Consider the following 25,455-nt stretch of genomic DNA (forward strand, 5'->3'; position numbering starts at 1 on the left):
TATTTATTTTCGTAAATTCCATTCCTATATGCTTAATAGTTCCATTGCATGTTTACGATTGATTACATTGAGGACAATGCAATATTTAAGTGTGGGGGAAGGGATTTATACTTTTGTCTTGAGTCATATATATTGAAAAATACAAAAAAATCGAAAAATGTGCTTCCAAAATCAAGTGAGCTGAGCTCTTCCAAAATTAGTCCCCTCCTTACTTGGTCACGTCCCAAAGAGTTACTGAAAGGAGAAAGGAAATAGCTCTAGTCCAAAACCTTTTTGGCGTCAGTCTTAGTCCTTTGTTTTTATTTTTGAGTCATAGGATGCCATTTCAACTGTCTAGGATGATTCTATATCTCTGAAATTATGGCTAAAAGAGGATCATAATATTGAGATGATTTTAAATGGTATTCTTTGGTTAATTGAGATATATGAAAAATATGTGCATGAGTAGTGGATTTGGATTTCGTGACCTTGGTACAGATTATGAGCATGTTAAGATGAATTTTGATTCATAAAAGCCCATGTGAGATATTTGAGCCCATGTCCCTTTTTCTTGTAGTGATAGATGGAAAATATATTCTTATTTTCTTGACGATGTTTGATGATCTCATTATTCTTTCATTTGATTGATTGCTTGCCAGAGATTAAGTTTAATGGAATAAATAATGCTAGAATTCACTCTTATGCTTGTTGAGACTTTTATCAATACATGTCCCTGATTCTGGAAAGGATAAAGGCACCCTAGGAATTACCATCATTGCCAAATAAGCCTGTGTCCCTAATTGTGTATACAAGATGTGCACCTCCCTAGATAAACCCCTTTGAGCCTACAATTGTAAGCATTTTCCTTCATCACCCTTAAAAATCCTTAACCCCAAAACTTTAGTATAGTTACAATCCTACCCTTCGTTCTAAAAACTTATTGGAGCTATCTTTTGAAGACTTACTACATCATTAAGGATGAAGATTGAGAAGAGGTGAAAGTTCAAGTGTGGGGGTAGACATGTCAATGAAAAGAAAAATAAAAAATTATGTGAAAGCTGTGAAAAGAAAATGAAAAAGAATTGCAAAAAAAAAATGTGTACGGCAAAAGAAAAGAAAAAGAAAAAATATATATATATTTATAGATTTTAGTCCCCCATACTTGGTGAGTTTAGAGATTGTTTTGAATTGAAGGCCCGTTATTGAAAAATTTGGTCTTTGTCTAATTCACAAAAGTTCAAGGGAAGTTTAAAATGAAGGTTGGGCCCAACATGAAGACATTAGGCCCTTTTATTTTGCCTCTGTATGAGTGACGTTTTGCATGCCTTGATGGATTTCTAGAAGTCTCTCTACATCAACATGAGCTCTACTAGGTTTTTAGGATACTTTGTTAACTCCTTAGTCTTCGTTTCTTAAAACTTTGAGTCTTGGCCCATATTAGAACCCTTTATAAGACCTTTATGATCCTTAAGATGGGACAGCCTTTGATCTGTGGAGATGAGTTATAAGAGTTGAACCTATGGCTTGGGTCTATTTGTGCAAGTAGTTGATATCTTTCATGAGATCTTTTGAAAAAAAAAAAATTATATTCACAAAGTGCTTTCGTTTCTTATATATGTGAGCTATTTGATTGCCTCAAAATATTTTCTCTCACATATAATTGAGTGATTATAAGCTTTTAAGCATTGCCTTGATATGAGACAAGAAATAGTGGATATACCTTGTGAGAATATGAATCATATTTGTCTGAAACATGTTGAGCTCCATCCCATCACCATTGTTACAACCAAGTCCTACTTATGTATATGTGGATCACATGTTTCAATTAGCTCTTGAATATCTTGATTCTTGGTTGAGTGCTAATCTTTGTGCCTTGAATGTATGAGATTTCTGAGAAAATATACTAAAGGGTGTAGTAGTCTTTTTGTGAGTCGACATTTTTAAGTCTTGCTGTCTTCAACATTTGCGTGTTCTCTTTAGTCTTCTTGGTGTTTTATGATTTGTTTTTGTGTTTTGTGTTTTCTATACTTAGTTGTTTTCTGTGGTTTTAGTTTAGTTTTGTTATATTGATTTTGCTAAAGGACTAGCACAAACTAAGTATGGGGGAATTTGACATTTTTTCGATTTTTTTGTATTTTTCAATATATATGACTCAAGACAAAAGTATAAATCCATTCCCCCACACTTAAATATTGCATTGTCCTCAATGTAATCAATCGTAAACATGCAATGGAACTATTAAGCATATAGGAATGGAATTTACGAAAATAAATACTAAAACAAATAAGCAAAATTGAAAAATAAAAGATAAGGATAAAGAAAGCAAATCTGATTGGATTGGGTTGCCTCCCAAATAGCGCTTGTTTTTAACGTCTTCTCAGCCTAGACGTGGTTTCCTCTTATCCTCAGTTGGTTGGGCCTTCAAAGCCTCCGTTTGGGTTTGGAATTGTGTTGCTCGGAAGCTTACCAGTTTCGTGAAACTTGGTCATGAAGTCCACCACTTGTCCCATTTGCTTCTTGAGGTCTGCAATGTCCTTGGTATGGTTCTGTTGCCCTTGAACCAAGGCTTGAGTGGAATTGGTTAGTGCCTCAATAATCTTATCATAATTAGGATTGGAAAAATTATTTGAATTAGAAGCAAAGTTTTGAGGGACCTGAGGCTTCTGAAAGAAGTCTGGAGGACGTTGGAAACTGCCACAAAGAGGGTTCTGAATGTTGTCATTATTGGTCCATCTGAAGTTGGGGTGATCCCTCCGTCCAGGGTTATAGGTATTTGAATATGGGTCATACCTGGGACTTTGGGGCACCCCTTGACTTCCTTGGTATCCTCCTATGGCGTTCACAGACTCCCACCCACCATTCTCAATTAGTTGAGGACATTGATTTGTATGGTGTCCTTGGTTAGAGCATACCCCACAAGCATAGGCTCCTCCTTGTCCTTGAGTGCTCACAACCTGATTCACAAGAAGGGTGAGTTTATTCAATTTACCCTCAATAGCAGCACTAGTGCTTACCTCATTTACCCTACGAGTGGTTTGTCTCACACCCTCATTCTGTTGGGCATTTAGGGCACGATTAGCTATCAATTCTTTCCCAGCAGCAGGGGATTTGTCAACAAAGGCTCTTCCAGCTGCAGCATCAAGCATTTGCATTTCTAAGGGCAAGAGTCATTCGTAGAAGCATGTGAGTAGGTTATCGTCCTTCATTTGGTGTTGAGGACATTGGGCAAGTAGGGACTTGAACCTCTCATAATAAGCGGCATAGGACTCATCTGGGGCTTGCTCAATTCCACTTATCTTCTTCCTGAGCATAATGACCTTTGAAGTTGGGAAGTATTTTTCCAAGAAACTTTCATCATGGCGTCCCATGATGTGATGTGCCCAGGGGGAAGCTCATATAGCCAATCTTTGGCTCTGTCAGCTAGGGAGAAAGGGAAGGCCTTCAACTTTAGGATATTCTCATCAGCTCCTTGTGGGTGCATGGTTGTACATACATACTGAAATTCTCGGAGATGCTTATTAGCGTCCTCCACACTAAGGCCATGGAACACAGGGAGCCTATGTAATAATCCACTCTTCAGCTCAAAATCTGCAGTCCTCCCTTCAGTAGCAGCTGGGTACACAATGCTCGTAGGAAGTCCTCCTTGAACCACGGATGAGGACAGTTCCCTAATGGATTGATTTGCGTTTAAGCTCATTTTCTCGTCTTCTTGTTCTTCTTCAGATAACTCTTGTGGTGGTGGAGATGTCGATCCTTCAGATTCCTCCTCGTGTGGCTCGAGTTGCAAAGATTTCTAAGGACTTTGTGAAGGGCCCCAATAATTAGGGTTCTTAAGTCTTTCGATCCTTGCAGTGATCTCAGAGAGTGGGGTATGACTATAAGGCTCGGTCATTCATAGAGGATCTGAAGGCAAGAATTAAATACAAATTAGTATTTACAATAAAACAAAGAATTACAAGTATAAAATAAAAGTATAATGTACAAAATTTTTACAAAACACAAGTATTAAACGTCATAATTTTTACAAGTATAAAGTGTGAAACAACACAATAATTTACACGTATAGAGTATTCACAAGTATTTCTTTTTCCTTTTACAATTTAAATTATTTTCAACATTTAGGTAAGGGAACAGGGAGTCTCGATGTGCAATGGGACTGAAACAGCTACCCTTTTTCAAGACTATATTTTATCCAATATACCTTGGTGTATGACAACATTTTCTTTTGTTATAAATATCATTGATATCGAATATAATTCCAAGCGGTAAATCAAGTCGACGTGCGGCCAAGTATAGTCGCCTAGACACAAAGTCCCTCTTACATTCTTTGGGCAACCTTACTGAAATGGCCAGGTAGGGGAGGGCGACCACAAGAGGCAGAATCCATTTTGGCATGAGCTACTCCCACATAGTGGTTTAGGCCCATTTGCAAGCACTTCTGGATCCAAAACCCGTCATGAACGTTGTCCCCTTCCTAGACACCATCCCACATAGGCTATACTTACTAAGATGAAAAAGGTCCTAAGTGTGAAGACAGTTCAACAAGTGTTAATAAAGGCCGCCCTGAACCTTAAGGGACCTGAACTAGGTACCAATAAGGGGTTTAGGCCAATATTAACAAACGCGACTTCACCTATTCCTCTCAATTTACAACTTACAATGAAAACTCGTGTTCAACAATATAAATAACGTCCTAGTTAATTTAAACTAAGTCTAATTTAAACTCGTGTTTAAACTAAGTTTTAAACAATTTATATACAACAATTATAAACAAAAATATGTGATTTTTCAATCCCCGGCAATGGCGCCAAATATTGACATGCTTTAAGTAGCACACAATTTAACCTTGTAAAATGTCATCGTTAGCATATGGTAAATAGGGATCGTTCAAACCGGGGATTGAGGGTACACCTGTAATTGTGTACACAAATAAAGAATTAAAATAATAAAGTATTATTTATAAAATTAAAACAAAGAATAAAATTATATACAAGTAAACACAAAAAAAAAAATTAGGATTATAGAATCGGAATTAAAATTAAATAAAATAAAGAAAATGTAAAAACACATTTAACACATTTATAAGGGTGGAACGCAAGGAACAAAGATCAAAACCACAAACATATGCAAGAAATTCGGTTACAATTCTTATAGTTGGTTATCTAAGGTCATGAAAAAGAAGTTGACCATGTGAAACGTTAGTAAACAAACAATTTCTCATATTTTACTTTCCTTGAATATTTAATCTAAGTGAAAGCACCTAAATTAAATCTATTGAACATGCCATCATAGTCTAGAAAGCTAGCTAATCAAGAACACATTCAATGCATGAAGAACAAAAAAAGAATGTCAACCAAAGTGCACAACTTAGTATGAAAAAGTTCATCTATTTGCAATTCTCCTTAATTGATCTCGTCTTTTGTCCAAAGTCTTTACTACTTATGAAATAGGTTCACAAAACTATTAGGTGAATTGTTTACCTAAATCTAGCTCCAATTACATGCACATATCCTAAATTGGCCACCAAAGAACATAAACATATAATAGGGCCGGTCCTGAGCTTTTTAATGCCCAGGGCGAAATTTTTTTGTGTGTGCCCAATTGGCCTAAATAGACATGTAATGATTATTTCAAATGTCATACTCTAAATCTTTTTTTTTTTAGAGGCTATTACATAAAGAAATATTATACAACAGGAGGACATAAAACCACAAATCATCTAAAATGATGTCTTCTTGCATTTCTTTGAAGCAAAATCATCAATTATCTTTTCCTAGTCAACATTTGCCACATATTTCTTTCAATGGTTAAAATAGCAAATCCATTCAGCCTATCTTGAGTCATGGCAGTCCACAGATAAGATTTTAATAATTTTAATTTCGAAAAACTTCTTTCAGCAGATGCTACCGTCACCGGTATAGTCAATAAAATCCTGCAGGCAACCATAACACTTGGAAACATATCCATTTTCTTTGCAAACTCCATAATTTGAATGGATGTCCAAGGCCTATTTGTTTCATATGTCTCATTCGACAACATCTCCTACAAAATTTGTAACTCCATACGTAAATATTTCGCATCAATATCAGACCCTCACCACTTCTCAAAGCAGTTTCAAGATTCAAACAATAGCTTTTCAATTCATCATCATCCAAATAAGCTAACTTAGATGCATCAAACAAGAAGCCAAAAATAAATTCAAAAGTTTTCATTTGTTCAAACCTGCTTTTTAATTGAGAAAGAGCCATATCAACTAAAACAAAAAAAGTAATCAATTCTAAAGGACTCTTGAGCAGATTGTTGTTCTATTTCAGTATTTGAAATTTCATCAAAATGCTTTATTTTTTTTGCAAACATGACATTTTATAAAAATGCTTTAGCATAGGCAATAAAACCTGGAAATCTGGAATAATTTTTTTTCCTTCTTCTTTTTTCTTTGCTGATGGAGATTGACTTGCAAATCCAACTTCACCTAATATTGAAAATTGAAAACCAATGAATGAGCAAGTTGTTAGAAATCACTTTGAATAATAATTGATAAACACTGGAGCATAGAATAATACCTGAAAATCTGAAATTGAGTAAACGTTGCAACCAATTTAAAGAAAAAAATTTGCTGGGTTTCAAAGTTTGGGACTGGAGAGAGAGAGACTTTTGCCGAAACTATTCTTTTCACTAGCTGCTACGATGAAGTGAAGAAGAAAGAGGAGGAAGAGGAGAATCTGGAGAGATGAAGAGAATGATTGTGGGCTTGCGGCTAAGTGGAAAGACATGGGAGTATAAAGTATACTTTAAATTATTAAAAAGAAAAAAAGAACAAAGAAAGAGAGAGGAATGGGGGACAGAGAGACAGAGAGGAATGGGAGTGTATAGGGTATGTTTTGTATTTTATTAGAGAAAAAGATATTATATAGTATAAAGTATAATTAAAAAGAATGAGAGAACAAAGAAAGAGAAAAAGATGGGGTTGGTGGCTTGGTGCGGTGGTTGACTGGTTGCAGACTGGCAGAGAGACATAGAGAAATGGGGGTGAGGGAGTCCATAGGGAATAGGATAGGTTTTTGACCGTTTTGTATTTTATAATAAAAAATTTATTATATAAAACTATAGTGTAGAGAAATGAGAGAGAAATCCGGTGCCCCCTCAATCTTGGTCCTTGGGCTGTCGCCAACGTCGCTCATGGCAGCGGAAGGGTATGTAACGGCCAATTCTGACTTATGATGAATATATTTGTTCGCCTTCGGGTTCGATTTAAAACAAAACTACCCACTCTCTATTGTGTATAGAAATAAATCAAACTTTCCGCTTATTTTTGTGAACCTAATTTGTTTACAGAAATTTAGCGAATTTGTTTAGGCTATCGGTTAACAGTTTCTAGATTCTAGTTCCTTGTTTTAACTTCCATTATATATCTCTGAAAAGACGGGATGTCATTGTTTTAGGTTCCCTGAATAGGGTGTTTAAATCAAAACAAAAACTACTCCAAGAAATTTCTCAGCCTATACATAGTTTTCTTGTTAGCAAACAGACAAATGAAAGTCAAAACTTCCACAGATCTAGAAATTGATTACTTACGTGCCTGACTGGCCGGTGGTTTTACTACTGTAAGTAATTGGTTTATTGATCTCATTCAGGTAACCAAACTTCTAAGCTTAATTTCCTAGAAAAAAGTATACTTAGCATCAATAAACCGATGAAATATTGGCATGCCAAGAAAAGTGAATTACAGTTACAAGTCATAGACATTGTTAGAGCATTTAATATATAGCCTTTCTAACACATTGTTCAATAAGAGTGTCGGATTAGAGTACCAGTTACATTTACTTCGGGGTTATTAGAACAAGAGCTTCTATCAAAAGAGAGATCTGATCAGCTTGCCATTGTTGAAAAAATGTTTGTATCAAAGGAATCCCTTCTTGGCTTCATTGTTTTTACCTTTTTCCTTCTTTGCTGGAACCCGACACCCATCAGAGCAAACGACGATGGTAATGTCAAATATCATATACTTGCATTCTACGTTCTTCTTATTAATTATTCTTTTCGTGGCTATCAGCATCATCATAACGATTTTGGGTTCTACGTGGTGCCATTCCAGGGGAAGTAGACTTTGATTATCGGGAAGACCACCCGAGAGGACCACAACACTGGGGATACCTTAAGAAAGAATGGAGCTTATGCAAGGATGGAAAAAGGCAATCACCAATAGAGATATGGGAAAAGAATGCCATCAAAGACATCACAGATTCAAAGGATCTTATAGTGAGTTATAAGCCTGCAAATGCAACTATCAAAAATGAAGAACATGCTATATCGGTAAGAAACACAAGATTCTATATATATAGTTTGTTCATGTTTAGAAGGGAAGTCTTGCTTTGTACAGCATCCATTGTGAATATCTAATCAACGCGACCTATATATGAAAGAACCAATACTTCCTTCTTCTTCATCTTCTTTTTTTTTTTTTTTTTTTTTTTGGGAATATATAATGTTAGAAAATGCTGTTTTTCGTTCCAACAAATGTGAAGAGAGCTTTATAACTTTTTCCTCATTAAATCAACCTCGTGTGTCAAATTGATTTCTATGTAGGAGCTGCTAATGAAATTTCTATTCTTGATTGTATTAAAATGAGTTGGTGCAGGTTTTATGGGAGGGTGATGCTGGCTCAATTGAAATCAATGGCACAACCTACTTCCTCAAACAATGCCATTGGCACCACCCCTCTGAGCATGTCGTTAATGGCAGAAGGTCTCTCTCTCTCTCTCACACAAATCCAAGGTGTTTCATGAATTATATATTTATTATGTCTAAACTAGATTTATCTTTATTAGGTTTGATCTGGAATTGCACATGGTTCACAAAACTCAGGACATGAACAAAATAGCTGTAATCGGATTCCTCTACAACTTTGGCGCACCTAATTCTTTTCTCACAAAGGTAAAATCCTATGAAACATATATATATATATACACACACACACACATTATTATTAAGAGAAGAGTTTTTGTTAATCAAAATAAAAAATTTTGACAAATTTAACCCTGAATTGAAAATAAATTAAATTACAAGGGTAAATATGACAATTACAAAATGGATTTTCATTACAAAAATTAAAAAGAAATTATCCTACAACCCCCCACTTTTCTCTCCTATTATTTTCTCTCTGCAATTTTTTTTTTAATATTCTTAGGGTTTAGGGTTTAGGGTCCAGAACCTGCAACCCCAACCTCCTCCGACCTCGAACGCTGCCTAGAACCGTCTGAAATGCCTCCGGCCTCCCTCCTGCAAGTCGCGCGTTTAGGGTCACTTTTCGGTTGCATATCCACATCTCGACCGTTCAATTTTTAGGTACTAATATATAGATCATCTCTGCAAAATTTCAGCCAAATTGATAATCTTTAAGGTATCTAACTCGCTTAAACCAATGGACGAACTGAATATGAAAAGTGACCCTAAACTCCAACCTCGCACTTTAATTTCAGAGCGAGACCTCGCTCTGGATAGGATCTGTATATATATCAGAGCCCTTCTAGTGAGAGATCCATTTTTGGTATTTTCTAGAGATAGGGTGGCATTAGACCAATTTTTCGATCATATTTTGGCATCTCAACCGTTCAGTTTTTAGTACCTAATGTGTAGATCACTTATGCGAATTTTCAGCCAAATTGATTATTGTTAAGACATTCAAAATGGCGATTTAAGATTATAAGTATGAACGGTTCAAGTTTAACAGATTTCGTTCATCCATTGATTTAATCTAGCTTGATACCTTAACGATCACCGATTTGGCTGAAAATTTGCATAAATGATCTACCTATTAGGACCTAAAAACTAAAAAGTTGAAATGCCGAAATGTGATCGTAAAGTTGATCTAATGCCTGATCTCTAGAAAATACCCAAAAAAAAAAAGTTCCCTTAATGGAAGGGCCCTGATCATATATATATATATATATATATATATATATATATATATATATATACATATACATGGCCCTTCTAGTGAGGGATCCCTTTTTTTTATCTTTTCTAGGGATAGGGCATTAGACCAACTTTTCAATCATATTTTGGCATCTCAACCGTTCAGTTTTAAGGTCCTAATGTGTAGATCACTTCTGCAAATTTTCAGCCAAATTGATTATCGTTAAGGCATTCAAAATTGCGATTTACAATTATAAGTATGAACGGTTCAGGTTAGACAGATTTGGTTCGTCCATTGATTTAGTCTAGTTTGATACCTTAACGATCACCGATTTGGCTGAAAATTTGCAGAGGTGATCTACAGATTATGACCTAAAAACTGAACGGTTGAGATGTCGAAATGTGATCAAAAAATGGGTCTAATGCCCTATTCATATAAAAGACTAAAAAAGTGATCCCTTATTGGAAGGGCCCTATATATATATATATATATATATATATATATATATACACACACACACACACACACACACACACACACACACACACACATATCTTATCTTGAGCGAGGCCTCGCTTTGAAATTAAAGTGCGAGGTTAGAGTTTAGGGTCACTTTTCGGTCGCATATCTACATCTCGACCGTTCAATTTTTAGGTACTAATATATAGATCTTCTCTGCAAAATTTCAGCCAAATTGATGATCTTTAAGGTATCTAAGGCCCCGTTTGGGATTGCTTCGCTTTTAAAAAAATCATCTTTTGTTCAAAATTTTAGATTTTATTGTGTTTGGTAAATAAATAAAAAACAGCTTTAATTGAAAGTTATAGGTTACTGGCAATATATTTTAGAAGCAGCTTAGAGGTTGCTTTTAGAAGCTGTTGTGGATCAAATCACATTTTGCAGTTGTTTTATGTAATGACAGCACTTTTAAAAATATTATTTACCAAACACGAAACTGTTTTAATTCACAGCTGATTATTCTCACAACACAGTAGCAGCAGTTTTTTTCTAAAAGTCACAGCAATCCCAAACTAGCCCTAACTCGCTTAAATCAATGGAGGAACTGAATCTGTCAAACCTGAACCGTACTAGCTTTAACGACTATCAATTTAGCTGAAATTTTGCAGAGATGATCTATACACTAATACCTAAAAACTGAACGGTCGAGATGTGGATATACGACCGAAAAGTGACCCAAAACTCCAACCTCGCCTCGCACTTTAATTTCAAAGCGATGCCTCACTCTGGATAAGATCTATATATATATAAACCTACAACAAAAAAGACAGAAGGATAATGGTGTTGTTATATTCAAATTAATTTCAGGTGACAGGACACATCACTTCTTTGACTGATGTACAAAAGGGGATACCCTTAGGAGTGCTTGATCCAAGGAAGGTGAAAAAGGGTCAACTCCATTACAAGATTGTGAAGCCAGAAAAGGCTGGCTCTAAATTTTACAGATACATGGGCTCTCTCACAACCCCTCCTTGTGCTGAAGAGGTTATTTGGCACATAAACAAAAAGGTACAACCTCTTCATCAGACCTAAACATTTTTCTTTAACGCTCGGTAAATGCATATTGTTCGTAGCATAAAATGAGAAGCAAAGCTAATTACAAACTTCCCTCAGGTACAAACTGCTTCGATAGAACAAGTGAAGCTACTTCAAGATGCAGTTTTTGATGTAAGTTATTGCCTATCTTTGCCTAGTGATTTCCTTGATAAAACTAACTATACAACCACTATATACATATCAAATTATCAAGATATAAGTTTGAACGCATGTAAACTTCTTCTGATAAACTTGGGTGCAGTTTGCGGCGAACAACGCAAGACCATTACAACCTCTCAACGGCCGAGGAATCAAGCTCTATGGGGACTATCATTGACCTAGGGACGAGCTCAATGATTAGATAAAATTCTCATTAGTTTCATTCTGTACTGTACCAACTACAATAAGTACTTACCCATTTAAATAAACTCATTTCATTCGCGCCAGGAAACTCTTAATGTACGTACTTCAAAAGCTGTTGTTTCAGTTTAGTTTATACCAAAAGGTCTATACGTCTTCAATTTTTGCTCCGTAGAATATAGGATCTTTTTCAATCAATCTACTACCAACTGCAAACCAAGTATAAACTTAATTGAATTTATAATTCAATACACGTACGGGATATAAGTACAAGGAATCAAAATAAACTTAACCGCTGCCGCTAGTATATATGGAACTGGATCACAATACAAATGCCATTGCGTGCAACCATAGGAAGTAGGAACTACAGTCTACATACTTATAACCAAACAGAAAGAAGTAGAAAATGTATTTACTCCTTATTTAGAATCATAATTTAAAAGCTCAGAACGGTTGAATTGAAACAGACGGTGCAAAATATTTGATACCCACTCTGAAACTAGCATCAAGAGCACGTTAACATAAGAGAGTACAAGTTATAGCAATGTGGGAAATCACGTGACCAAATGACAGGGACTAAATGCAACTGACCATTTAGGGCCGAAAACATATATCAATAGTATCTATCTACTTCCATCAATTATGTATATACATTGGTACTTGATATCCTGCTGTCATCTGGCAAAGTACAATACACGTATATTCATGATAAAGGAGAACTGTCTAGAATAGTATAATGTATACAACTTACGAAACACTATGCATACCACTTGCAAGGCTCCATTGTAGTTTCCTGCCACTCCAGTTCTTACTTGATAGCACATCCAGAGGAGCTATACAATCCCCGAAAATACAGTTGATCGACCATTGATTAAAAATAGTAAACACAGAAGAGAAACAAGTTACTGTTAGGAGAGTTCTCTATTTCTTTTTTCTTTCTTTTTTGTAATGGAGAGTTCTCTATTTCTGAGGCATTAAATTGTATTTACATATTCAAAAACGTTTCCCTATACAATGTTACATTGTCATACTATCAACATCATTAATAAGGAGAATTCTAGATTAAAAACTTGAGACATCATACACCATGTTCAAAAGATAGTATCTTTACCTTGTTTGAATATGTGATCTATATATCCTAATATTACTATAAAATAATTACATTAGAATTTTACGTGTTTAAACAATAGATTCTTATTTTTTAGACACATGGAATCGATCTAATTCTAACAATATAATTGTATAAAAAAGTATGACATGTGTTAAAAAAAATAATTTCTCACTTTTTTAAGATGTTGGACCAATCTAATCTAACTATAAAACATGTGCTAAATAGTAAAACACATATTTAAATCATATGATATTGATGCATATATCGATCCAAAAATATTACACATGTTACGACAATAAGTTCCAGTATTGTTAGACCACTGGAATCAATCTAAATCAAATAACAGTACATGTATTAAACAATATAACATGTTTTTTTTTTTTTTTTTTGAAAGGGGGGCTGGTGCGGCTGCCCTCAAGCCTTGATTAATGAAATTGCAGAATACAAGGGGGAGACGTAGAGCCTAAACCCCAGATTACAATAAGTATAGATTGATTAAAGAAATTCAATCGTGCTCAAATAATTAATATATCTATAATGCTGTTTCAACTTTCAACATATGGAAAAGTTGAAAATATAAGAATATATATATATATATATATATATATATATATATATATATATATATATATATTTAATTACTAAACTAATTACCACATTCATGAGAATCTCAACAAATGTGCGTGGAAGTATGGTCGACCATACTATTGGTACCGTTTTACATAGCCTGCGGTCTGCCCGGTGCCTTATCAAATGCTTTTTAGCATCCCTTCCTATCCTCACTAGGTTTTATTTCCGATGTCTTGTTGCATCTAGTATTGTTTTTGTTATTTTTCAATTTATAGTATCTACATTTATAAGTTGTAATCTTTATTATTATTATTATTATTATTATTATTATCAATAAAGTGATTGACTATATTCATTAATATGTTCAAGGTTATTGGACATATATTCATTAGAGTTAGAAGACCTAGCCGCTCGCGAACTAGGGTTACTTTCTTGGCGAAGAAAGCAAAATTTAGCGTCCATGGATTTGGATGTTCTTAGCTGGAATTGCAGAGGGATCTGCAATGATGCTACAACTAGGGCTCTGAAGGATTTGTGCTCTCAGAATCGCCCACAGATTGTATTCTTATGTGAGACTAAGATTAGCAGAGTTGAGGACTTTGAGAAGTTACGCAGGGCGCTAGGTTTCGCTCATGCTGAGGAGGTTTTAAGCGCAGGGCAGGCTGGGGGTCTGGGACTCTTTTGGACTGATGATGTGAAGATTCAGATTGTCACCAAATCTGCACACCATATCGACACCTTGGTTGTGGGTGAATCTGGGGCTCCGTCATGGAGATTGACGGGTTTTTACGGATATGCTCGAACTGGTGAAAGGGATAGGTCATGGCAGTTGTTGCGTGACCTTTTCGATAGTGATTCCCTTCCTTGGGTGGTCATAGGAGACTTCAACGAGATTCTTAACAATGGGGAGAAGATTGCAGGCCCAATCAGATCGGAGAGACAAATGAGAGGCTTCCGGGAGGCATTGGGCTATTGTGATCTTCTGGATTTGGGGTATCAGGGGGCCATGGCTACTTGGTGGAATTCAGAAACTTTGCTGCGGTTGGATCGTGCTGTGTGCACCCCGTCGTGGGTTGATATCTTTAACCACACTAGAGTCAATCATCTGGCACCTTCGGACTCAGATCATGCTCCTATTCTTCTGCGCGCTAGTACAGCCCCTCTACTGGTAAGGCCTAAATATCATCGCTTCAAGTTTGAAGCGTTTTGGTTACAACACCCGGATTGTGATGGGGTAGTGAAGGAGGCGTGGGGAACGGACGTGTCTGGCACACCTATGTTTTGTGCTACCAAGAAGATCATGCACACTAGAATTCAATTGAATAAGTGGCAGAAAGAGGTTTTTAGGGGTAGGCAATTACAGATGTTGGGAATTCGTTCGAGGATGGAGGAATTGCTGAATGTTTTCCCTTCGGTGAGTGTACAATCTGAGAAGAAAGAGTTGTTGGATAAACTCCAGCAGCTATTATTCCAAGAGGAGTTGTTTTGGAGGCAGCGATCAAAGATCACTTGGTTAAAAGAAGGTAATCGTAATACTGGTTTCTTCCATCGGAAAACAGAGAACAGGAAGAGAAAGAACACCTTGCTAGGTTTATTTAATGAAGATGGGCAGTGGCAAGAGGATGACGTGGGTATTGAGACAGTGGTTACTGATTACTTCTCTAAAATGTTTCAAGCTTCCGAAATTGATTATGAGGCTATGAATTTGACTCTTGAGGCTATTACTCCATGTGTCACTCAAGAGATGAATGATCAACTTTGTGCGCCTTATACCATGGCGGAAGTACGTTTTGCTCTTTTTCAGATGTACCCTACTAAATCTCCTGGCCCTGATGGGATGCCTCCTCTCTTTTTTCAACACTATTGGGAACTTATTGGTGGAGACATATTTGACGCAGTTCATAGTTTTCTTCATACTGGTCAATTGCTCAAGCAAATTAATTTTACCCACATTTGCCTTATCCCGAAAGTAAGTAATCCAGAGAACATGTCAGACTTGCGACCAATCGCCCTATGTAATGTTCTCTATAAGATTTGCTCGAAGGTTATTGCTAACAGGCTGAAGGTCATATTACCTGAGGTGATATCCCCCTACCAGAGTGCGTTTGTCCCTGGCAGATTGATTACGGATAATATATTGGTGGCAAATGAACTTGCTCATGTTGTCCATAACAAGCGTGATGGAGATGATGGGTACATAGCTTTGAAATTGGATTTGAGCAAGGCCTATGATAGGATGGAATGGATTTTTCTGGAGAGAGTGATGTGCCGGTTTGGGTTTGCTCGAAACTGGATTTCAATGGTGATGCAATGTGTAAGTACTGTGCGGTATTCTTTTTTGATCAGGGCGAGACCACGGGGATATGTTACTCCAAGCAGAGGGTTACGACAAGGAGATCCGTTGTCACCTTACCTATTTCTTATTGGTGCTGAAGGCTTTTCAGCTTTGCTGCAACAAAAACAAGCAATGGGTCTTTTACCGGGCATTGCGGTATGTACTAATGCACCCACAGTGAATCATTTATTGTTTGCGGATGATAGTATGCTTTATGCACAAGCCTCTTTGGAGTCCTGTTCTGTTATATAGGAGGTTTTGGAGACTTATGGGAGGGCTTCTGGCCAGGTAGTTAATTTTGCTAAGAGCTCAGTGGTGTTTAGCAAGAATGTGCCGGTTGCTTTACAGGATGAGATTTCCAACTTGGTGGGAGTGGAAGTTGTGGAATCTCATGCAAAATATTTAGGTCTGCCCACTTATGTAGGGAGGAAGAAGATGTCTACCTTCCAGTATATTAAGGAAAGGTTGTCAAAAAAATTATCTTCCTGGCAAGGAAAATTATTGAGTGGTGCCGGTAAAGATATCTTGATCAAGGTGGTGGCCCAAGCTTTGCCTACCTATGCTATGAGTGTTTTTCAACTTACAAAGAGTTTTTGTGATGATCTGGAACAGCAATGTGCAAGATTCTGGTGGGGGAGCACGTTAGATAAAAGGAAGATACACTGGAAGAGTTGGAATGCTCTTTGTAACCCGAAGGAGGAGGGTGGGTTGGGTTTTCGAAGCCTATCCGACTTCAATTCTGCCATGCTAGCCAAGCAAGCATGGAGGATCCTGACGACTCCTTCATCTCTTATTGCTCGCATCTACAAAGCGAGATACTTTTCGGATACTTCCTTTTGGGAAGCTATGCCTCATGCGTCTCCCTCTTTTTCGTGGAGAAGTATTTTCTCTTCTAGAGAATTACTTCAACAAAGTTGTTACTGGCAGGTGAGTAATGGGGCGGATATTGCCATCTACTCGGATAATTGGGTGGTGGCGCTACCTCTTGGGCGGCCTACCACCCCGGGATTGGCAGCGGTTGAGGTCACACAAGTTAGTGAGCTGATGAGTGATGTGGGAAGGTGGAATGTCCCTCTAATACAGGAGCTTTTTTTGGAGGAGGAAGCAGCTGCCATTATAGCAATTCCTTTAAGTAGGAGGGTGGTTAGTGACCGGCTTTGTCGGAAACTTTCGAAGGATGGTAAGTTTTCAGTCAAAACGGCATATCGGTTTGCATTCATGCATTCAACCAGCTACAATCCTTTGCAACTTCCTGTTGGGACCGGGTTTTGGAAAAAGCTCTGGAAGGTGGTTATTCCAAACAAAGCAAAAATACATATCTGGAGAGTCTGCTTGGATATCCTTCCTTCTTTGGGCAGGCTGGCTTCGAAATGTGTGGTTCTGGACTCGTATATGTGTGTTTTCTGTGAGAGTCACAGTGAAACGACTCTTCACTTATGTAAGGACTGTCTATTCACTAAGGAAGTGATCCAAAAAAATGCCATTCTCCAGCAGGTCTGTTATAGCCCGAGCAATATGCATAGTGATGTTATTGGCTGGTTGAACCAATGTGCTCAAGAGTTGTCATTAACTCTGTTTGGCGAACTTTTATTCTCTCTTTGGGGGATTTGGAAGGAAAGAAACGACAAGATTTGGAATCAGAAGAAGTGTCAGGCTGTGGATGTCAGTGTGGGAATTGCGTCCAGGCTGCAGGAATTTAGATTCCACAGTTTGAAACCGTCCCAGCCTAGAAATAGAGGCAGGGTGGTGTGGAGAGCTCCTCCGGTGGGTTGGGTGAAGATCAATGTTGATGGGGCATTCCATCATGTTTCTCGGAAAGGGGGACTGGGTTTTGTCTTCAGGAATGAGGAAGGTACCATGCTGGGAGGTGGTGCTTGTCGGTTGCATGGTTTGATATCCCCAGAACACGCTGAAATATTGGCCTGCAAGGTGGCTTTGGAGTTTGCGGTGGAGCATGGTTTTGGGCCAGTTATGCTGGAGACTGATGCAATGGAAGTTCAGAGTCAACTCTCAGCTCATGATTCTGTTAACACATCATTGCTTGGAAGAATATATGAAGATGTTAGGTTGCTGTTGGAGGCTCAGAATGTCTTACATGTGAGTCACATAGGTAGGAAAGGAAATATGGTGGCCCATTTGCTAGCTAGCCATGCTTGTTCTCTCACAGAGAATGAATTTTATTTTTCAGTCCCAGATGTTTTACAAGCTGCAATTGCAGCTGATATTTGTACTTTGTAAACTCTTCTTTTCTTAATAAATAGCTGACCTCCTTGGATTCAAAGTGATTGACTATTGCTCTAAAAAAAAAAGAAAAAAAAGAGAGAATCTCAACAAGGTTATTGTGGTTCAGAACTTCATAATGACAACAGCACTCTCCCGCTAAGCTTCACATTTGAATCCAGATTGTTGTGGCACAATTCCACGAGGAAATGTTCGAATGTACTCAGTCTCATTGAGCACAGTGGTTGATCCATCAATGCTATTCATCCACAAAGATTCGCCAATTTGAGCCATTCGGATTAGCTCCTCCATAGCTGCAACGGCAAGCTCAATAATCATGGGCTTATCTGACTCACTAGGTGCACCGATTGACCCCATAATGTCTCCTGGAGTATACATGCCTGAGTTTAATAAGACGTTGTGGTGAGGATTTCTCCCCATGTTTTTCACTCCAAGATCAAGTGAACTGCATGCAGTGAGGAGGAACTGGTGAAGATATAAGAGGCCAAGAGGGTAGTTCCCCACTGGCTTGCCGACATGTTTAGCAACAATTAATTGTTGATAGGGTACAATCTTTATATTGTACTTGAACTATCACGAAATATATTTTTTGATACCTACAAATTTTTAGGGAGTCTAGTGGTACCTGTATTATCCCTCCGTTAGCTATTTTAGTATTTCCGTCAATTATTATGTTAAATGTCTATTATGCCCTTAGTTCTTTTTTTTTAATTAATTAATTAAAAAAAAATTTGGAAAAGGAAATTTTTTTTTTGCCCTTTCTTTCTTTCTGTTTGTTTCTTCATCATTCCTCATAGGGGGTGGAGGAGAAGAGATAAAAAGAATAAATAAAAAAAAAGAGAAAGGAATAAATTTATTAAAAAAAAAACTGAGGGCATAATAGACATTTCGCCGCTACTTAACTGAGGTTTTAGACGGCGAAATTTTGAAGTACAAGGACTAAACGTGTGAAATTAGAAGATCAGGGACTGAAGTGTTTTATAGTCAAAAGCTCAATGACTAAACAGTATTTAGTCCGAAAGTATATATGAGGTAAAACATTCATATGCTTGCATACTTTTTGGTTAAATTGATTTCAAGTTCTTTAATTATATATACCTCCTGGTTAGGTTGATTTGATGTTTTAAGTTTTGTATTATTTAGTTATGTTCATTTTATATAATTTTTTAAATGATTACATATAATTAATAATGTGCGAATTCAAAATTTAAAATTGAAACCACGTGGTGTGGTGTGCTGGTCGAACGGCCTAGTCTGGAACCCCTAGGTCTAGCGTTTGAATCCCAGTTCCATCTCGTGGCCAGCAGATTTGAGGGACCCTTTGGGTTCGTGCGTCTGCGGTGTAGGGGATTAGTCTGGCTCTCGCTGCAATGACGGTGCAGGTGCTGGGATACCACTGCATAGGTGTGTGAGTTACTAACCTAACTTCCCGATAAAAAAAAAAAATTAAAATTGAAAAATTAAAAGAAATATAAATAAAAAATTCACAATATCAGGTCATTTAAATTTGTTTCCTTTCTTGACCTGAATGGGTAAATTGAACAGAACAAATAGTCAATGGACTGCATTTAACAAAGAAAAATTGATTGGATTGCATCCATTATAATTAAACTACGAAATTGTACCTTATTAAAATTCCTCAAAATGTTATCTAAAATGTGGTCTTTACCTATCCCTCCAAAGATTAAAGTGTTTGTTTGGCAGCTCATTAAAGGCAGATTAAGAAGCAGAGGCATTATTACTCAAACTTAGCTATTAATTGTTCTTATCCCTTCTATATATAGTAATGCTTTAGAATCTTTATATCACTTATATCTTACTGCCAGTTTACAAAACTGGTTTTGGCACTACTCTGAGTTCGACATCAACCCTTCTGACTGGATGATTCCGTTTTAAATTGGTTAGATTATATCTAGTTACTAACTCTAATTCTCAGCATCGTATTTGTTTCTCAAACCTTCTGTTTATTTGCTGGACCTTATTTGTTATAATATTTGGTATGCTGGAAACCAGTTGATCTTCAAGAACATAAGGAAAGATCCAATCCAAATTGTCTACTCAGCTGCAAATATGATTTCATCTTATGACCCTTACTCAACGAAACACACTAAAAGGATGCCCTCTCCTACTAATATTATTCGATGGAATCCTCACCTCAGGATTTTCTTAAATTGAATTTTGATTGATATTTTTATCATGACAATCGAGGAGCTGCTGGATTTGTTATAACAGATGATCATGTTCTTCCTGTATTAGCTTCTGCCAAAAAGATTGGTCACTCAAATGTCCTTCTTACATAAGCTTTAGTCCTCAGAGCAGGCTTCCATGCTGCCCTTTCATGGTCACTCCAAAATTCAAATACAGGGAGATTCAAAAATCCTGATTAACTGCGTAAATAATGCCATAGCCGTCCCCTGGCGTATCAAGCTGCTTAATTGTTCATGACATCAAGTACGTGGCAAATCAATTTCAAGCTATTGAATTCAAGCTTGTTCGGAGAGAGGCGAACTTTGTTGCATATGCACATACCAGCCTAGGACATTCTGTTAATATTTAGCTGGAACAGAGCTCTACCTGTTGCACATGCCTTTAATTTTAATTATCATGAAATAGGTTAGGGGATTATTTTTGTAATGTTCTTTTACTAATTGAAAAAAAAAATACAGGTTTGGACAGAATATGCATAAACATTTCACTCCTTCATCTCTTCCTCATCGTTGTTGTATTTATCAAGTCGATTTAGGCTATCAGTGCAGAAAAGATGGTTTTGAATATTGAAGGGGGAGAAGGGGCCAGGACAATGGGGAGATCTTATAAGGTTGACTGCAGCATACGTAAGCAAGAAAAATAGTTCGAAGCGTGCTACCAAAGTGATCTCAGGTTCAAAGGACCTTCCAGAAAACTATAAGCCTGCCAATGCAACTTTCAAGAATATCAGCAGACTGAAAACCCTATACCCATTAGCAACTGCAAAAATTCTGGTATACACCAAAGTGCATAAGTGACACCATTTTCATTTCAAGATTTCAAATGGGAGAAAAGTTGGAGGAACACAAAAGGTTAACGTCTTCAGCTTTTGCCCCTTTCAAATCTCAATCTTTTCAATCTCTAGTATCAGTTGCAAACCTATATTCATATCTGGATCAAAAATGGACTATAATGATGGCACATGTGATATAATGGAACATACTCCATTTATGATAAAGCATCATACAATTTATTCTCATACTACTAAAAGCAACCCTTGTCCCTTTCCACTGGCATCTAGAAATTTGCTCAAATACGAGCAAATATCTAACCAGTGAACCTACAGAGAAACTAGCAGGCAATGAATAAGGGACAAGCACTAACTAAGACTCCAACCTGACCCAGAACTAAAAGCTGCCTTTTGTGACCCTAACCAACCCAACTTAGAAACTAAAACAGCGTAAGGTAATGAACTGCAAGTCATTCATCTCACCATCTCTGAAACCCTTGATGAGCATGATGCTGGCCCTCTTTGTGTCTGCCTCGTATTGTAGGATTTGCATTTGAGGCATTTGAGTGCCACAATGTGAAAATTTACCTCTGACGTTTGTCCACAATCATTGCAGAGGACCCAGACCTACACATTTACAAATACAGTAAGAGAGATATGTTGATAATCACCCTAGTTGCAGAAGTGGTAGAAAGTAATCATACGAATACACTTACCATCTTATTCTGATACATCGGAGGCATTGGAGTCGCATCAATCTGAAATAGGTATGAAAGAGATTAGTAAGCTACAACAGATAGGCAACAATTAAGATTCATATTGTAAGGAATCATCAGGTCACTTACCTCCTGGTCCAGTTTTTCCCACAAACGTGACATATCACAGTACGATTTTGAGCAAACTGGGCAAGAATACCTGCACGGCAATATACAATTTGATGAATTAAAACAGAAGCTTCTTTATATAACTCGCTAACAATTCATATCGAACTCTAAAGTTTCATCCATATATATGTGAAACAAAAATTGGCTTACTGAAAATGCCGCTCCATCTCTTTCACACACTCCAAATGTATAGTGTGCCCACATGGTAAGACAGTAATGTCTGCTGTCGTATCAAAAAGAAACTGTGCAAATAACTTATATGAGTCGGTACACTAGAGAGCATAAAATACCATATTAATACTAAGAAATAAGTTGCCTAACATCTTCCACAAATTACCTCAAAGCACACAGGGCAATTGTGATGCATTGCTTTTTCCACACAATTGTGTGAATCCTTCAGCACTGTTGAGTAACAGCATCCTAAAGCACATACAGAGATGTTCCAATTTAGAAAAGCACATCGTTACAAACGATTTGGAAGCAATAAAAGTGCCAGGTTAATATCTTACCACATCTGTCACAGTGGAAAAAGTTCTCCGCACCTCCAGTTCTGCAACACCAATTAAAACACAAACACGCGCAATTGCTTAAATGTAAGAAACAAAACGACAATGATTCATAATCCCTACTCAAGACAATGAAACGTAATCCCTACTCACGACAATGAAACGTAATCAACATACGAACAACGAACAAACAATATTCAAAGCAAACGACAAAAATTAATGATAGGGAACAACAAAAATTGCCGCAAAGAGTCTAACCTGCAGATACCGCATTGGTCACAATGATACTGCTTTTTCGAAACCTAACATAACAAAGTAGATTTCTAATGACGCAAGTGTATTGAAGACAATGCGCTATATCTACGAGAATGTGAACTTAAGCAGATCTCCTTTTTCATCAAATAAACTTACGTCATCATCAAAAAACTTGCATTTGGGGCAAAAGTAGTTTCCCATGCAAACCCCACATTGGCTACAGTGCTGTTGAACCTGAAGGAAAATAAGAAATTCAGAAGTCATCAACCTGAACCTTGAATAATTACAATCACAATTATCAGAACAATTTAAAGACGGCTTACATCCTGTTCTGTGTTGCACAATGAACAGATGACCTAAAAGACACAAGAAAATGAAAATAAAACTGAATTAGTACACCTTTACCACATGCACAGTTAACTTCAATTGAAAACGAAAAGGACTGGTTCCAAGTTGGCATAATATCTCCCAAGTATTCCAAAGAGATATAAAAGAAAGATGCTGAACCTTATCCACAAAGTTTAGATCTTTGCCATACAAACCCCTTAACGCTACACATCATTAGCTAGCAGACTTAAAAGAAAAGTCAGCATTGATAAGTATGCAGGGTATACCCTGCAGACTCCAGGTCAATTTAATGAACTTTTTATTCCCAATCTTTTTCAGTAACATTTTCCTTAAATTTTCATTTTCTTTGCCGTAAAATGACAGCTGCAACTTGATCTTATAGCTTTAAAGTTATAGCTGTAAACAGAAAATATTCTTCCAAAACAAAAATTAAACAGATTATAAGCAAAGCAACCGACCCTTTTCAGATCATGGCGAGGAATATCATGGCGATCAACTGGTTCAACTTCCAAAGCATTCTACTCCAAAAACAAAGAAACCAAAAAACCCAAATTACAACAAGCTGAATCATAACTATCATGCATTAAAGTTTCTGTAATCGCTAGTAACATAAAACCCCAAAAGCAAACGAGCAGGAAAAAAAAAAAAAAAAACTGACCTTGGCTTCGTTATGGCAATGCCTGCAGTCGAAAATCTCATCACAACACGGTGCTCTGATCTTGCATCTCCGTCTGTAATGCATGCACCTTCAAAAACAAAAAGATTACAATAAAAAATCAGCTCAAAAAACCATGAAACAAAAATCACAGACGGAACAAATAGATAGAAACTAATACCCAAATTCCCCAGATGCCTTCTCCCTGACACACTGTTCATCCACACAAGAATGTTCCTTGCCAACAGTCACCTGGGTCTCAAAAAATCCGCCCTCCATTTCCTCCAAAACCCACCTACATATATATATATATATATATATATATCAATCAGGAAACTTAGATAATCGAAGCTCATATGAAAAACGGCGAGAGAAGAAGAAGCTTACCAGAGAGAGAGAGACAGAGAGAGAGTGGAAAGCCCTCTGAAGCTGATATATAAATATAAATTCGATGGTTTCCTTCTTTCCCTTTATATGAAACTGTTGGCGAGGGGCCACGCCAGCTTTGGCCGGCGGACATTAGTGTAATCTAATCCTCATGATTACCTCTAATAATTGCACTACCTCTAATAATTGCACTACTCCAGGTGAAGAGGATGGAGATTATATGATATAATATAATTAGACAAGCGACGTCGTTTCTGGGTCCGGGTGGTTTTTGGTAGGAATTGGATTATGTGCAGCGTGCGGGTCCCGATTCTTGTTGGCGGGAAAGCCGGAGGGATTTTACGAGTAAGGCTGGGTTAGTTTTGTTAATGAGGCGGGGATTTGGAGGGTAATAAGGGGATTTAGGAGGGGTAATAATGTGGATAAGGGTTGCTGACTGGATGGGGTTAAATGAGGCGGGGCCCCGGAAACGACATGCTGACTGTCGTTTTTTGGGGTATGTGTAAGTTGTAACGCTTTTTTGGGAGGAGAGGTCGTTTTCGTGACGGGTCAGGCTAACTTTGAGTTAATGGACCACGTGGTCAATGACGTGAGGGTTATCCAAATGTACAGTCGCTGTTATGCCTACGTGGCACTATGGCATGCAGAGTGACAGCTGGAAAGTCAGCAGGTCAACTCCGCCGATCAAAATAGTTTAATAGTCTAATGGGCTGAAACTATTTGGGTCATAGCAAGAGAGAGGGCCGCAGAGATTGGTCAGAGCCCGTTATGTAATAGGGCCGGAATTAGCTGTGATCTAGCTGTAATCAAGATTGTTGTGTGTTCAAGGTATGTACATCAATAATCTCTTTATTTTTCTTTTCTAGAATTGAATTATAATTTGGTGGTGAAATAAAGGTATGATGTTTAGGGTTTAATAAATTAGGGTTCTTGAAGAACTTAAAACTTAATTTGATGGATATCTTATGTTGAGATTGAAAACTAGAAGTTCTTTTATTGGTTTGCAAGTATATATGATTGCGTGGTGTGGCGCCGTCTCTGTGCTCTTCTTCATTCGTTAAAGGATTTTAGGGATTTACTTTCTTTCGTATTTCGTTATCATGTTAATTATGGTTAGTGATAGCTTGCCTAGGCAATAATTTGATTTTGTGAGAATATGAATACTTGTAGTTTGATCTTCTAATTTATGCAATGGCTAAAGTGATAATGGTCTGGATTACAGCTATTAGTTTTCACTTATCACACTCGGATGACATTTTCTGTACCACTCCTCTGTTTACATTGTTACATACTTGCATCTCATTCTACATAAAATCCTATGCAGACATTTCTGAAAGAGTCAAATAGGACATGCAACTATTTGAACATATATTGTGA

The 25,455-nt window shown here is 37.2% G+C and overlaps 2 protein-coding genes and 1 long non-coding RNA gene across 3 annotated transcripts; 1 reads left to right on the plus strand and 2 right to left on the minus strand.

Moving 5' to 3' along the window:
• Window positions 1-6: 6 nt before the first annotated feature.
• LOC133720903 (uncharacterized) lies at window positions 7-6,820 on the minus strand. Its single transcript, XR_009852012.1, has 4 exons — window positions 6,543-6,820; window positions 6,375-6,451; window positions 4,825-4,890; window positions 7-3,882 (listed from the first exon to the last, which is right to left on the minus strand). It is a non-coding gene; the product is annotated as an uncharacterized LOC133720903 (long non-coding RNA).
• Window positions 6,821-7,519: 699 nt separating this feature from the next.
• LOC133720900 (alpha carbonic anhydrase 7-like) lies at window positions 7,520-11,964 on the plus strand. The gene is made up of 7 exons (XM_062147383.1): window positions 7,520-7,964; window positions 8,075-8,292; window positions 8,618-8,724; window positions 8,808-8,913; window positions 11,222-11,422; window positions 11,528-11,581; window positions 11,712-11,964. Exons 1-7 carry the CDS (start codon window positions 7,871-7,873, stop codon window positions 11,784-11,786), a joined length of 855 nt encoding a protein of 284 aa, XP_062003367.1. The 5' UTR covers window positions 7,520-7,870; the 3' UTR covers window positions 11,787-11,964.
• Window positions 11,965-20,688: 8,724 nt separating this feature from the next.
• LOC133720904 (E3 ubiquitin-protein ligase RZFP34-like) lies at window positions 20,689-24,233 on the minus strand. Its single transcript, XM_062147386.1, has 14 exons — window positions 24,079-24,233; window positions 23,873-23,986; window positions 23,695-23,782; window positions 23,495-23,554; window positions 23,012-23,044; window positions 22,845-22,922; window positions 22,692-22,735; window positions 22,437-22,477; window positions 22,265-22,347; window positions 22,078-22,169; window positions 21,889-21,958; window positions 21,760-21,801; window positions 21,527-21,670; window positions 20,689-20,976 (listed from the first exon to the last, which is right to left on the minus strand). Exons 2-14 carry the CDS (start codon window positions 23,968-23,970, stop codon window positions 20,929-20,931), a joined length of 921 nt encoding a protein of 306 aa, XP_062003370.1. The 5' UTR covers window positions 23,971-23,986; window positions 24,079-24,233; the 3' UTR covers window positions 20,689-20,928.
• Between the last annotated feature and the right edge of the window lie 1,222 nt (window positions 24,234-25,455).

The sequence above is a fragment of the Rosa rugosa genome, chromosome 7 (assembly GCF_958449725.1).
Source record: "Rosa rugosa chromosome 7, drRosRugo1.1, whole genome shotgun sequence".
NCBI lineage: Eukaryota > Viridiplantae > Streptophyta > Magnoliopsida > Rosales > Rosaceae > Rosa > Rosa rugosa.